The 15,915-nt window shown below is 37.5% G+C and overlaps 1 protein-coding gene across 1 annotated transcript in view; it reads right to left on the bottom strand.

Moving 5' to 3' along the window:
• Positions 1-10,383, bottom strand: part of itga1 (integrin, alpha 1) — a 41,847-nt gene extending 31,464 nt beyond the window's left edge. Inside the window, exons 1-3 of the mRNA XM_023823080.2 lie at positions 10,107-10,383; positions 2,369-2,489; positions 1,567-1,676 (exon numbers count right to left, since the gene is read on the bottom strand). Of these exons, the coding sequence (XP_023678848.1) occupies positions 1,567-1,676; positions 2,369-2,489; positions 10,107-10,149 (274 nt within the window). The 5' untranslated portion in view covers positions 10,150-10,383. The remainder of the gene's footprint in view (positions 1-1,566; positions 1,677-2,368; positions 2,490-10,106) is intronic.
• Between the last annotated feature and the right edge of the window lie 5,532 nt (positions 10,384-15,915).

The following is a 15,915-nucleotide window of genomic DNA, read 5'->3' as shown; positions in this document are numbered from 1 at the left end:
TATCGGTCGATACCCTCTGTTAAGGTATTGGGATCGTACTGGGACTGAAAAAGTGGGATAGCTTCACTGCTAAATTATAGGGCATTCATAAAGCATTACAAACATGGCTATAAATATTTATAAAAAACACACACACAACACATTATAGCCATGTTTCTTATGCATTATGAATGCTTTATGAAACTCTCATCTACAACGAACTACATATATTCATAGTGCATTATAACAGTCAGTATAAGAATTAAGGATTCTTTATAGGGTGAGAAGGTCGGATATCCGGGAGAGACTCAGAGTAGAACCGCTGCTTCTTCACGTCGAAAGGAGCCAGTTGAGGTGGTTTGGACACCTACTGTAGTGCGGATTCCTCCTGGGCGGCTACCCGGAGAGGTTTTCCGCGTATGTCCTACAGGGAGGAGGCCCCGGGGCAGACCCAGGACTCGCTGGAGGGATTATATCTCTCGGCTAGCCAGGGAACGCCTCGGCGTCCTCCCCGAGGAGCTGGTAGAGGTAGCTGGGGAGAGGGAGGTCTGGGTGTCTCTCCTGAAGCTGCTACCCCGCGACCCAAACCCCGGACAAGCGGCAGATAATGGATGGATGGATGGATTCTTTATAGCTCATTATGAAGGTTTATATAGTGCATTATAGATGAGAGCTTCATAAAGCAATAATACTTAATAAACACATAAATCCCTGTTTATACTGTATACATATTAGTGTTTCCCCTAGGTTTTTTATTTTTATTTTTTGGGGGGGGGGGGGAGATTCATGGTGTTCATGTGTTTCTTTTAATGACAGCAGTCAAAAAAACGCAGATATTTTTGACTTCTATTCAGGTAATTGACGCGACATATTTTCCGACGCACGTTTAATAAAAGGACAATGAATAGCCCTGTTCTATAGGAAAGGTAACCTTAAATGACTACTGTTGTGATCTGGCGCTATATAGAAAATGAAATTAAATAAAATTAAATAAAATTAACTTGACCTTAAAAGGGAGGCGGGAGGTGCCGTTGGGGGGGGTGGGGCGTCCCCCTAATATAATGGTAGGGGAAACACTGGATCAAATATGGTAGCAGTTCACGTCTCATAAATGGTTGTAATTTAAATTTGTTTGATTTTATCACACTAGAAAACAAACCTACTAAAAAACAAAACTTTGCCAGAAAATATTGTCCACATAATGGAGAAACATCCATACCAGAAAAATCTTTAGTCATCTACAATATGTCACAATATAAGTGGTATGATACCAGTTTACTAAAATAATATGATATAAACAGATGCCAAATCCTGCAAAATTAGCATTACCCAAAGCATCCGGTTCAGAAATAGTCTATTTATCATCACACAGGACAATTTCAAATAAATATGGTTAATTATTTCTTAATTATTGTTATGAGACAGCGGAACCCGGTTTATTCTGATCTGTCTGATCTTGATACTGTATGTGTCACTTCCTGGAGAGTAATTGCAGCAAGCAAACAGTTCAGTAGATACATAGTGCCCTGATAGATGACTGTAACTAAGGACTGGACTACGATTCCACGTAAAATGTTTTTGTCTTACCAGGCAAATCCAGCTTTATGCATTTCGAATCACTTCTGCCTACAGGGCATTTGTACACATCCCCAGTTCTGTGGGCTGGCTGTCCAGTCAAAGGAGATCCAATCAGTATCCTTGAAAAGGAGACAAATGGTGGCATTATACAGAAGCTATTTTCTAAGACTCCTCAAGGAGTACACAGTTCTTTGCACAAATCCCTCCAACGTATTTTAGCACAGAGTACATTTGATACAGCAATCAATAGGAGTGTATCTATGCAAAACTACAATGTTAATGTTCTGATTTAATATTTCATTCATTTTGATACACGGTTTATACCCTTTTAGCTTTAATTCCTTCACAATTTATCTGACATATGGCGTAGAAAGGCTCCCTCACAGTGATCCAACATAATTATATTGTAACAACTGGTATTTGCTTGCTGTCATGTAAACAGTGTTAGCGATTAACATTCCTTTCTTGTAATGATCCTTGTTGGTTGTTTAAAATGAAGACGGAACTTCTGAGGACAAAGTGACCCGGCTTATCAACTGCACCTTTTAGACATGTTTTCTGGTCCTGGGAAACAGGCATGAGATTTACATGATAGCAGCTACTTGAGTCATAACCCACTAAATTAAAATAACAGATCCAACAAAAACTAAATACCAATTAAGGGTTCATTATGTGCTAAAGTGTTCGGACAAACTAAACTAACAAGTACAAATCAAAACAAAAACTAAAACATGCATCATTTTTCAGTATCTCAGTAACAATAATGGGAGGATGAGATACTCTTTAATACAAAGATATGCTGTTAACTTACCATTTCCCTTCATTGTTCTCGAACTGCTGGACTGTGTACCCAAACATGTCCTCCACTGATCCACTGAATTTCATGGCATTTTTTTCATCCACATTAAATGACCACAAACATCGTAGAGATCCTCCAAAATAAAATATACAAAAACATTTTTGCCATCAGTAACATTATTCATGGGTTTCTTGTTTGCTGTTTTGCTCAGATTATTATAAAGCATGTTAATAGGCTGATCTTTTTCTATTCTGAAATCATCACAGCAGCATGCAGCTTAGAGGCTGGCACCTCAGTAGTTGTGGGTTCAAGGCCAGCCTCACATGGGTTATAATTTTATTTCTGTTTATTCCTGTGGCCAGTTTAAATGGAATTCATATTCGTTCACTTACATTTTGCCCAGACTACCTTAAATCTGACAAGTAGAAAAGCCACCCCGATAAGCCAGTCACCCTGCTTCGTAGTACAGGCCACTGGTTTGGTGCTTTTGTTATCGTTTGGTTTGCTCTGCTTCTTCCTTGTTTTATTGTGTTCTGCTTGTATGTTACTTCCTGTCCCTTTCCCAATGTTAGCCTAATCTGTTTATTTGGATTGATTAGTGTTCCTCGTTTTTGTGATTCATAGAGTTCCCTGGTTCTGTGTTCATTAGTGTTAGTTCTTCCACCCATTGATTCTTGTCTTGTATCTCTGGTTAATTGTGTGATTGGTTCCCACCTGCCCTGCACATCATCTCGTTAGTTTTGTATGTTAGTGCTTTTGCCCTCTTTCTGTTCTTTGCTGAGTCATTGTGCCTCTGTCACTGCGTGTTTTGTTTTCTGGTTTTAGTTAATTTCTTGATTGTCCCCTTATGGTCTTTTTATTTTGGTATATTTCCCCAATGTGTCTTTAGTTGTATTCAGTAAAGCTTTGTCTTAGAGCTGTAAGTGGATCATCGCCTTCATTTTCCTGCCTGCACTGTGCCCCTCAGTGACACAACTTTGTATGGTATATTGTATAGAGGGGCTGTTTATAACCAGTTTGGACTTTTTGTTGATTTCACAATGAGACTTTTCATTTTAGCATACCATGAATTTTTTCGTGTGATATATTAGATTCCTGAATTTCTATGAGAACTACAATGCTTAACATACTTTTCACATGATATTCCAAATCTGAATAAAGTCTTTATATGAAAGCTGAATTTTTTACTGTCCTTTTCATTTTTCAAGACATTTAACATGTCACAGTCTCACATCAGCATACTATGAACAGTGATTTAGGGGTTGGGAATCTCAGCTGTTAAATATAGTGCACATTAAATGACTTGCTTGTATTTTTACAAGACCTGCATCAGTTATAATTATGTGCCACAACACAAAAACCTTGGATGTTTCTAGGAGACACACTACTGTTATAACTACTAGGGAGATGATGTAACCAAAGTTCTTTTCCAGTGCTGGAGGACAGCAATGTGCTGTGGTGTAGGACCAGACAGGCCTTTTTCCTCAGCTCACTGCACTTGCATACTAAAAAAAGTCAGATTGAGCTAAACCACTTTTACCAATTGAACCAAGTTAAAAGAAAATGAATGTACTTACACATAATTATTGCATATACATCTGTAAAAACTGGACACAGTATTAATGGACAGAACTGTTTATTTTCATACTTTTATTAGTATGCAAAATGTACAATTCTACTATATTCTATTTATTACTTTTCATTTGCACTATGACCAGTAAGAATGATATTTCACCACATCATTTATCTGAGGCTGACAATAGAAGATACTTTGACTTTCAGATATTTGGTTTGCTACCTTGTTTTGCACTGATAACCTAGGGAACTAATAATACTTAATGGCAATTTCTATGCTCTGTGCTGTTGCTGATGCCTAAAGTATTTATTTTGCATTAGGTTAGAAGAATCACTTTGAAATACATATAATTATGTTGTAACATCCCTGTTCTTTTTTATCATAGGTGGAGATGCCCAACTGGGGCAGGGACCTGTCACTCTGCATTGGCTCATCACCACCCTGGTCAGTCAAGAACGTGTCTCCTTGATCAGCCATCTATAAAGGAACGATGAAGAGAGCCGGCACCTTACCCTGCCTCAAAAAGGCCCCAGAGCATAACAAGCAACTGGAAGATGGAAGGATGGATTATACAGCTTCAGATACAGCATACAGATTAATCATTTCTTGCTGTCTGTTCCACAGTACTTTACAACTGTCTACATAAAGTCAATGCTAATATAGTTTCAGTATAAGCTGACTGAAACAGACTGCAAGAGTTTCATCCCCATCTCTGTCAGGAAAATGCTTAGCATTATGTATTTTACATATGTTACTTCATTTAGCACTGTTATTTTCAAATACATGAATTTAAAAAATCTACAGCAGAAAAGAGAAACTGATCCATTTACCCATTTTTTCTACTTTTCCATTGATCACAAGGAGCAATGATCCTTGTTATCAACTCAGATTGTGTTCTGAAGTGGATAGTGCTTCAATATTTTGAATATAGAAAATATCTGAACACACATGACCAATAAATACATAATATGGTTAGCAGCCCTTTAGCAAAATATTCCAAATACTGTGATTTAAAACTAAACCTGCCTCTTTTTTTTAATCAGCTGTCACAGGTTTAAGAACTCCTGTCAAACTATATGCCCAGATCACCTCAGTTAATTTCCTGAATACTTGCATGGAAGCTGTTTCTTAAAAACGGATGATGCTGCTTCATACCTAAAGTAAATGGTAGTTTGTGCAGTCCATTTGTGCTTTATGTCAAGTAAAACTATATAGAATATCAGCTTTAATTTCATTTAAAAATAGCAGGCCTGATCAAAACTTATATTTAATAATGCTTTTCAGATCAGTTTTTGCTTAGCATGTTGTAATCAAATAAAAATTCCCAGTTTTTCAAATACAGTCATTTTATTCAACATTTAGAAGACTGATAGAATGAGAAATGTCTCTCTGTGGATAGCCAGATTAATTTACTGCTATGATAAGTGCACTGTATTTACTAAACACTGACCGCACTTAAAAATGCTCCCTTTGTATTCAGTTAGTTCGAAATTCCCAGAACTCCAAAATGAAACATCTTAAAAAGCCTTAACATCACCCCTGGATGTCACAGATGCTACATGTAGCTGTTAATCTTTTCACATACCCACACTGAACTCAGTGTCAGTAGGACAGTTTGTTTGATGCTGGTGACATGCTGCAGATCTCTTACACTGGAGCTGAAAAAGCAAACCGCATTGCTTCGTTTTCTGTTAAAGGAACTGACGCCTTTCCTTAGAAAAAAAAATGCCACGAGGGGAGCGTTTGCAGCTTTTGTTATGCTAAACTGAAAAGCTAATTATAATGCATTAATTACTGCATCAACTAATCCTTTACATATTGTAAGTTGACTTCACTTTCATATGCATCATGTTTTTAATGCTGAGTAGCACAAAATACACCAAAGTCACGTTCCATGTACTTAGCTAATTAAAGTTATTCTGGTCAGCACCAAGCATTGTGCGACACAGTGTTCACTTCTGATGTCACTCTACTTTTCTTTCATATGAACTATCTGCCACTATGGAGGAAGTCAGCAGTAAGTGAATAACCGTTACTTCGTATAACATATATATTTTTTCAAGCAATGTAATCATTTCTTAAAATAAAACCTACAGTATTACAGTTCAGTAAGAATAGAAGAAAATCTTAACCTTGTCTTTACTGCATTTTTTAAGACGATTTCTTTTGAGCTCAACAAGTTATAGTATCGACATTCTGGTACACAGATACAGGACATCCTGAGGGGATTATCTGGGTTCCACCACGTCCCCTGTTTATCAACATTCAGCACAACCCATGTGAGGTCATTTCAAAACTTGTATACCAAAATATACTGGAATCTTTAAAACCATGAGCTATTAAAAGACTTCCAGAAGTCATAATAAAGTTAATCATCAAGTTACAAATCCACAAACAACAGAAGTACACAGAGACGGTGTATTGAGGAAAACCAGAGGTACAACAATACACATAAAAAGCATGTATGCCAATACTAAATAAAAATGCTACAATGTTAGAGCGATTCACAGAGCAGTACAGAGCTAAGGACGTGATTTTGAGAGGTATTTAATTTAGGTTGACTTGATTTGTATTTTTTGAAACACTAAAGCAACTAATTCAAAAGTAGCGGTGTCTAGTCACAGAACAAATCTAACTGCAACCAAATTATGAAAAAATGCAAACTCAAATGGTATTTTCAAAAGAAATTATGCAAATTAGACCAATGACGGGATGAGGCAAAAGCTAACAACTTCTGATAGTAACTTACATCCTAATTTGGCCTGTTGAATAGTCAGTCAAATATTACATATTAATTTCAGATTAATTTATGGCACTTTCTCCAACATAGCTGCCCCAAGTTGTTTAACAAAAATATCTAACAACAGTATCATTTACTGACATGTATGCACAGAATATGGTAACTACAGTGTGAATGAATAGTGAATGAAACAGAAGGCAACAGAAAAGAAGAAACAAAACTCCACAGTTTGACAAAGAGAAAAAAATCCTCTTGGGGTCAAAGGTGGGCTGGCTGCCCATATCTCCCCGGACATGTTAACAATGAATATGCCTAACAGATGTGTGCGCAGGGGCGGACTCTGGCAAGGGCAAGATGGGCAGCTGCCCGGGGCAGCACCATTTACTGTCGCCACCCGCCCCTCTTCCCACCCCAGCTGACAGAAACCCCCATCACCAGGTAGGCTGCTATTTTTGCTGCAGCTAGGTCAACATGTATGTGCCTGAGACAGAGTGAAACTGGGCAATGGGCAACACTTTACTTGAAGGTGCAAATAATGGAGTAGTACTTGCTCACTTAATACATTAATTAACCAGTAATTAGGTGTTTGTCATTTATTTATCCCATGTTTGTTCATCAGTAATAAATCATGATGGTTGATGTTTTTCATGCAGGAACTACTGTATATTAGTTCATGATTTTCACATGAGTAATAACTGAGTAACTAAGTTATTTGTGTCTTTTCAAGTAAAATGTTACCAGGCAGTTAAGTATGACAGGGGATCGCCGATGGTAAAGCTTGGCTGGGGCTCTACTTGGGCTTCCACTAGCACAGTGTGTGTTTTTTTTTGTATAGCGCTATCACCTGCAAGGCTGTGGGTCCTCACATCTTATGCATGCCAACTCTCTCGAGAACTCAGCTGCAGCAATGTCTAAGCAGGCCTTATGTGTCACATACATTTTAAAGCAACAAATTTTTAAATTTACTGAAATTGCTCAATTCATTCTACCTTTTGAAATTCAGCAGAGTAGGCCTCTCCTTCCCTTGAGAGATTAAAATGACTATAAATTTTAGACCTGACACTCTGCCAAAGGGAAAGCCATCAATCTGTATTTCACTTGCTCTGTTCCTCTGAATTTGCAGTCAGTGCAATACCTGAAATACAGTGTGTCCATGTGGCAACATTTTGGAGGACATTTGTAAGGATTAAAAATGTGTCAGTTCATCTCGGGGAGTGTATGAACTACACGGTTATGATTTGTGACTGGGTTGTGTAACATGTTCATGTGTTGTACGGGCCCTGGTTAAAGTGAAAACATACAATCACATGGCACATGGTAAAGGTTCTTCATTGGACTGACCATACTATGAAAAAAACTGTAAAGTACTGTATATTACTGTCCCTCTAACTGAATCAATAGTAACTGGGCTAAGGATAGGACCTAGTAATGAGTTTAAAATTTAACTGGATTACATTTAGCATTAGTCAAAGGTAACTGGTGCCATAAGAAAATCAATTAAACTTTAGGCTTATGAAGAACATTAAAGCACAAAGACTAAGCAGAAAGCAGAAAGGTGACACACTCTCAGAATCATAAAAACTTTCATGTTCATCCTCAAAACTGGCAAGAACAGACAAATATTCCTGTTTGGCAGATTGTAAACCCAACACACAGCCAGTCACACATTTAAAACACTCGAATTACTCAACCCAGTCTCATCAGCCTACCAGGTACAGTAAGTTAACTAGTTTTTGTGTTAATATATTTTCCTTAGCTTCACAAGTAACACCAAAGACACATTTAAAAGCCACACACAAAGATAACTAATGGACATGTAAATGCATATTAATTAACATTATGGGTAAACTTGTCACATGCTTTATAGAACAAGGGTCTATATGCATTAATAATAAGGGTTCAACAGTAACCCTAGTAACGTGAAACCAAGGAACATCCCCATCGTCATGTAAAGTATATTCTCAATATTTAAATACTAAATATTAATTATTTTTACTTAATCCATTACAGCACATTTCATTGTTTAGTTAATGAAGCTTAAAAGAAGTGTTTTTTTTTCTCGTACATTTCCAAGAAAACATGCCTATTATTTTCTATACCCGGAACAGGAAATAAAACACTCCAAATAAATAATTCAAAGTGGATGACATTTTTTTGTGCTTTCAACCACATGCGTCATTGCATTCTAAAAATCACCCATGTACAACAATATGCTATTCGTCTTAATGATCTACCCAAAAATACAAGCATAGGCCAAGTGACCAGCTCTAGTTCTCTTTATCTTCTAAGAACTGACATTAACCTTACTACTGCAGCACACCTGGAGATTAAACCTAATAGATGTCTAATAGATAGGCGCCTTACAATAGCACGTCAGCTGCCAGGGCAAAGCAGCTGGAAGGCAACATTTAGGTAACGTCAGTATTGAAAAAATAGCAAATATAAACCAGTCCTCCCACGGGATGTGTAAACGTTTGTGTTTCTGGAGGGAAATGAAGCCATATATGGGTGGAGCTATTCAATGTAATGTGATTTCATTGCTTCCTGCATGCTCTGACCGTTACTCGGGTTAGAGGAAAATGTATGTCTGCAAAAAGTAAAACTATTCTGAGGTGGGTTAACCTTCAGAAACAAACATGGTGCTGTTTAAACCTTTCATGTGCGCCATTACCAACAGTATCTCTAACTCAGTAATATAACGAAAGCCATGAGTATAAAGATCATATTAAATGAGTTGTTTCGACCCACCCTTAAGTTAAAACACACTTTTTGTAATAAAACTGTCAGCAAGAGACTATATAAGCAGGCTGACTTAACACAGGATTTTCACAAAAATAACGGAGAGACATGGCCACGGTAGTACTTCAGCTAATTATTATTTGAACGTTGTTCAGGAAGAATCCCAACACTAAACCTATAACTCAATATTTAGCTGATACCATGCTGTCTTAATGTAAGAAAATTGTTTCCAGGAACTGGTTTATATATACTGGCCTTTTGACAACAGTTGCTAAATTAATTCCTTCAGTTTCATTGCAAATAATGACAACTACATAACTGCAAACATTATGCTATTCCACGTTTGGCGTTTCCTGCACTGTTGCGGCTTATTATTATTTAAAAAAATTTTAGCCCACAGTTTTGCTTGTAATCGCGCAAACGCAGTACGTAAAGATTATTTAATGTGGGTTTCAGACTTTTTTAATGCATGGGGATTAAAAAAAATACCTGTACCACATGGTATCCGCTATTGCAATATGTTATTACATAAATGAAATTCTCTCGAAAACTTCCGATTCATATTCGCGGCTCAATCATTGTGCCGGGTTGGGTTTATGTTATTTTAAGTTCTACAATATGCATAGTCTTTGAACTGTATTATACCGCTAATATAAAACCGCGGTAATATACATAGACAAATTGTTAACACTCACCTATGATAATGATCAGACTGCAATGTTTCACGCTCCAAAACATCTCGTCTTCTTCAAGAAACCAGAGCCCTCAGTCTTTGCCAGCGGAACGGCAGCGAAGTATCAGGAGAAAATATTGCTAAAAATTATCCAAGGAATCGGCAGCATTTTAACTAGCCGCAAATATAAAAGATTTGTAAATCGATCGTGCCTTTACTCCGCCTGGAATCGCTGCCGAGATGTTGTGGTTATCAGTAGGGTGCTGATCATCACTGCTGAAGACGTACTGTAACAGAAGCTGTGAAAGACACCGTAGAAAGCAGAGTGGGAAAAAAAGTTTTAGGGCGGAGTGACAGCCATGGGAAAAACTCAACCAGCGGAAAAACTCAGTTAAATTCGATGACAAACCTCCTGATCTGACTTCTATTATTTTAACATTTGGGAAAGGGGGGATGTCTTTTTTTGTATCCTTTTCAGCAAATTGAGCAAAACCTAAATTTCTTCTTGGTGTATGACATATAGCTGGTTAATCACCAGCACTTGGGTGTTAGAATGAGGAAAAGGATGGAAATTTGATTTTTCTGTGGTTATAGTGTTTCTGACTAATGGTTGGCGAGTGTAGGAAACGTGTGGCTGGTTTCTGTGTTGTCAGCAGATAGCCCAGTGTACAGTTCACTTCTGCCAAGGTGACTGAAATAAGTGATGGGCTTCTTGGGAGAAGAAGCTTTATTCATGGAGACTCCCACTCCACATTTTAAACTAATGGAATGTCAAAGATGTGAAATTGCTACCTCCCTAAATTATGTGAGACACACACACACACATACTGTATATACTGTATAAATATACAGTATCCGAAGCAATGTGCAATATATGTGTGTGTCACTTTGCCAGTCAGAGGATTTCAAGTGGTGACATTGTGATCATGGGCACAGAGCCCTCACCCGGAGAGCTAGACCCCTCCCTCATTCATGTTGCTTTCCATTTTTATCCAGTGGTGGATCCAGACAAAATCAGTACTGCACAGAAACATAAACTAGCCAAAGGTATTTCAAGATATTCTTTAAACGAATGTTTAAACAAAGTACAGCAGTGATCTTTGCAGACACAGGTACTGAACAGGCAGTGACTTACGATAACAGCAGGTATAACAGCAGGTATTTCTTTTCACTGACACCACCGTGAAACAACTTCTACTTGTTCTTTTAACACAAAAAGAAAAAGGGTACAGATACAATGTTCTGTCTAATGTCATCATTAGCCTATTATATATTGAATATAAGGGGTTAATGTTAAAGGGTTATGGTTTTCAAGATGCTTCTTACTTTCCCTTAGGAAAGAGGGGTGTACCATGCAGCTGTTGGGATAAAAAAACATTTGAAGGGAAGACATTTTATATACATTTCTGTGGTTTTGACCTCAACTCTCAAGGGTCTTGCATTTAAAATAATCTTACCCAGGAGGATCTTGAGTGGGATCTTGCACGTGTGGGTCTTTTAGAACTAGATTTAGGAATTATTGATTTGAATTTTTTTTTATTCCTTTTAGGTGTTTTTTATATGCATATTTTGCAACATTTACTGTAGGGAATGAACTACACTACAGGACAGAGGTTTGGGCCCACCCCCCGATTTAAAAAAAAAAAATACAATATACTGCTTTTTCAAACTTTTTTACAAGAAAATATTAGGAATACTTAAAACAAATGTAACTGACTGGTTTTGAAGTATAATGTAACAATGTACTGTGCATCGTAAGTGCAATTTAATGAATGCGAGTGCCTAAGTACCAGTTTCATCAAAATAACCACCCCTTGCTTTTATCACAGCAGCACAGATTCACAGCATCCTTTCCAGCAATTTTTGAGAATAACTTGTGTCCAAACCCTCCCAGCACCTTTTCAAGCATGCCAATAGTCTTGTCTCATTTGCTAAACTTTCATTCTAAACTTGTTGGTCCAACTTGTCCCATGGATGGACTTTCATCTGTTCACAAGACCTGCTCCCCATCCTGAGTACTCCGGTGTTTGTGTTGTTTAGCCTATATTAGTCTCTTTTTCTTAACACCATGAAGTAAAGGTTTTCTGGCAGCAAATCAACCATGCAGTCCAGCTGCTCTCAGTCTTTGCTTGACTGCATTGAGACACCAGTTTCCCTCTGTTGATATTAATCGCAGCCCTCAGACCATTATAGTCATCTTCCAGTTTCTTTTACACATCACAACTATGTGTCGATTTTCAGATTTTGATGTCACTTTCCTTGCCCCAGACTGTTTCCAGTCACTATTGCTTGCTGTCATCCATTTTCTGTGTAAAGAGTGGGTCACTCCATGCTTGGAGACATTTAACTTTGTGGTAATTTGGCGATGAGAACCCTTCTTCACTCAAAATTTCAATTTGAGCCCTCTGTTCTATTGTTGGCTGTGTCTTTCTGGCCATTACAAGCATAACAATTCTTTATTAAAAATTCTGACTTATCAATTGAGATACAGTACAACAGAAGATTGACATGCGGAGCAGGCAACGCATAAACTCACAGATTGATCTGGGACAAGGTAGACAAGTGACTATCGTGTGGTCTATTAAGACACAATCAAGAGAGGCCAAGGACAAATCAAGTTCTGACATTAGTTAATAGAATTCCAACACAAAGTGAATGTCAATGCATTAAAGACAAACCTGATATGTTTTCTTCAAAACCATTAGTTTCAGCCTTTCAGGCTAAATATGTCACTACAATCTGAAAAATACTGAAAATTAGTCGGTTACGTTTGTTTTAAGTATTTTTTTATATTTTCTTGTAATAAAAGTTTGACAAAGCAGTGTATTGTTTATTTATTTATTTTTAATCCAAGGTTGGGCTCAAACTTCTGGCCACTTCTGCGTTATACTTGACAACCAGGGCATAATCATTGGCACAATCTGCATCAACCATATACACAACTGAACGTACAAACAGGTGTGTAAGTTGTATTGGTAGGAATAGGAGTAATGTAGTAATGTCAAGGGAGAACTGATTAGGAATCATAACATGTGTGCTATTTTACTGAAATATCACTCTAAGGGTAATTCCAGAATAAAAGGAAGAGGTTCCAGAAGATGTAGCCAGATCAAATAAAATAAAAATGTCTTTTCAACCTTCTTTGCTTACAATATATCATTGTTTTTACTTCATTGAATAAGGAGTAAGGAAATTCCGCAGTACTTCCCTTGATTGGTCCAACAAAGTAGTGACACTGTGCTGTATGTGGCTGCAGCAGATGGCCCACGTGAATGTCCTTGGTTGAATACCATACTTGGAAATTGCATGGCAAGATTAATCTCTTTCTGGATGTTCCACACAGTGAGCCCACAGAACATGAGGCTGAACAGCATTTGTTTAGTTTTTTTATGAGCTCCCTCCCCACCACCTTTTAGTAACTGAAGCAGATGGGGGCGCGACTTACAGGATTATTGCAAAAGAAGCCCAGGGAATATAATGTTAGGTATGAACTAATTAATGATTCCTAAGTAATTTCCGGATGTGGTTCAATCTGGCTTTGATTTACCGATTTCCCGCTCACAAGAAGGGAATTCACAAAAATAAGGCGAGAAATGTAACTTGTTTAAGACTCGTGGGTGTCATGCGGCACAGAAAACTGCCTGGAATCTAGATTCATTAAGTAAAAATGTTCAAAGTGAAGACTACAGATGTTTCTCATGTAAAATATCATGGAACTCATTACAATGTACAGTCACGTAAGTTTAATGATGACAAAACCTGAACAGATGACAAATAGCAGGGACATCATTATGCTTGATTTAAAAACATCTTTTAAAAATTATGCATTTATTTATAGCAATACATTATACTTATATATACCTTTAGTTTATTTTCTGGACGTCATGCATTCCACAAGTTGAAAAGAAATATCCTGATAGTTTTGCTTAGACATAAAGTTCCACATTAGCACTATAGTTCTCAGTTCAATAAGCACAATATAGTATTTTCAAAAACATTGCCTTGTGAAAATCTCAGATAGCTTGTGTCTTCTAAGTTTGGATAATGTGCAAATATGTTACTAACATGGTCATAGAAACAAGACTTTTTTTTTGGCTGGAATTGTCAGTGGTGGGTGTTGTTTATATAAGACATATTTGACTACCTTATGGGGATAATTTCTCTGGGGGCTTGGAAGACATTAACATTCTTTTTTCAACTTCACAGAGTTTATGTAACATCCATAATTTTAAGCAGTGTGTTTTATGTAAATTATTTTATAAATTTTTCCTGCTAGGGAGACATTCATTTATTCTGTCTTACAAATTGCCATGGCAGGAATCTATGATATCAGATTGCAGCAGCTACTTATACCTAACTATATCTCTACACCATTTTCTCACATAGCCTCTTACGCAATTCAATGACCTTCTTAAGGTAGAGTAATGAAACCAATGTGAGATCATTCGTTCAGCTAGTTTCCCATGTTCATCCATCAGTCCATCTCTCCATCTATCCATCAAACCCAAATGCTTATCACGGACAGGGTTGCTGAAGAGCTTGGAATCAGCATAGGACACAAATCAGGGGTACACCCTGAATGGGTGAACAAAACACCCAAATAGTTCCAGAATCTAATACATATTTCAATTTATGGCTATACAGTAGTTTTTCATAAAATTGACAAAATGAACAAAAAATAAGGCTTGTTCACCAAAGCGATACCAAGCTCATGTTAAGAGGATTTAATGTATCAGTCTGTGGACAGACTATGAACGTTTTTACAGTAGAAAAAACAAATATATGATATAGCAATTGAACTTAATTTACATCGTTTTTGGATCCATTTATCTCATATTCAGTACTAAATGTACTGCTGGAGGGAGCTTAGAGTCTAATGATCTACTGAGGGTGCCCAAGATTACATTTTGTCAGAGGGGCTAGAATTAATTGCAATGCCTTATGAGAGGTGTCAGACAAAACCTCCCACCTATTCAGGCAGAGAGCATACAGGCCAGAGTCAGTGGCCCATGATTACAGTGCTGACAACAGCAGTGATGCTATTTCAAACTATGTGGAAGAAGGCAATGATAAGCCACTTCTGTGTCATACTCTATGTATGGAGACATCAGAATGAACAACATATCTTCTGGATGATGACCTCCTCTGGTCAATATGTGCTCAAGGTGCTACTGAGGAAGAGCTGAGGTGTATGGGATTGGAAGCAGCTATGAGTTCTTCACAGCACAAATTGAGGTGATGAGATGTGGAGAAAAAGTTGTTACTGTCTCAATAATTCTTTTCTTTTTCTGATTTCTGTTTTTGTTAGACCAAATATGTACAGACTCCTGTTTCTTGAACAAACTGTGTAAGCTACAAAAGACAGATCTTATTTTATGTGTACAACCTCCTCTTACTTAGCTGTGCAAGCTATAAAGGATATGAGAATGGAAGGGGCTGTATCATTATTAAGCTTTTGCTGAATGAAAATTAGGAGACAACTTCTTGTGCGTGATTAAAGTTTCCATTGCTTGCAGCATTTCTGTGCTGCAATTCCTGACAGTCTGGTGCCGTGACTTAGAAGACTCATGCTAGCTGGAGATCTGTATCTTCAGGAAGCTCCCATCCTGTCTGGCACGATGCCAACAAACTGAAAGGTAATGGACCTTTTTAAATCCCTAAAAGTGTAACTGGGGGCTTTTCCCAGGGGTCCAGAGCCTCACATAAGCTATGTCGTCCAAACTGTTTAATTCTGTATCAACTGGGGAGCGTTACTTGTATGTAAATAGGGAGGGTTTGGTTACCCATGATCTGAAACAGGAAAAGTTTTAGTCATCCATCTTCTAGCAGCT

The sequence above is a fragment of the Paramormyrops kingsleyae genome, chromosome 7, assembly GCF_048594095.1.
Source record: "Paramormyrops kingsleyae isolate MSU_618 chromosome 7, PKINGS_0.4, whole genome shotgun sequence".
NCBI lineage: Eukaryota > Metazoa > Chordata > Actinopteri > Osteoglossiformes > Mormyridae > Paramormyrops > Paramormyrops kingsleyae.
Note: the sequence above shows the minus strand (reverse complement) of the source record. Positions and strands in the feature narration are given on the sequence as shown.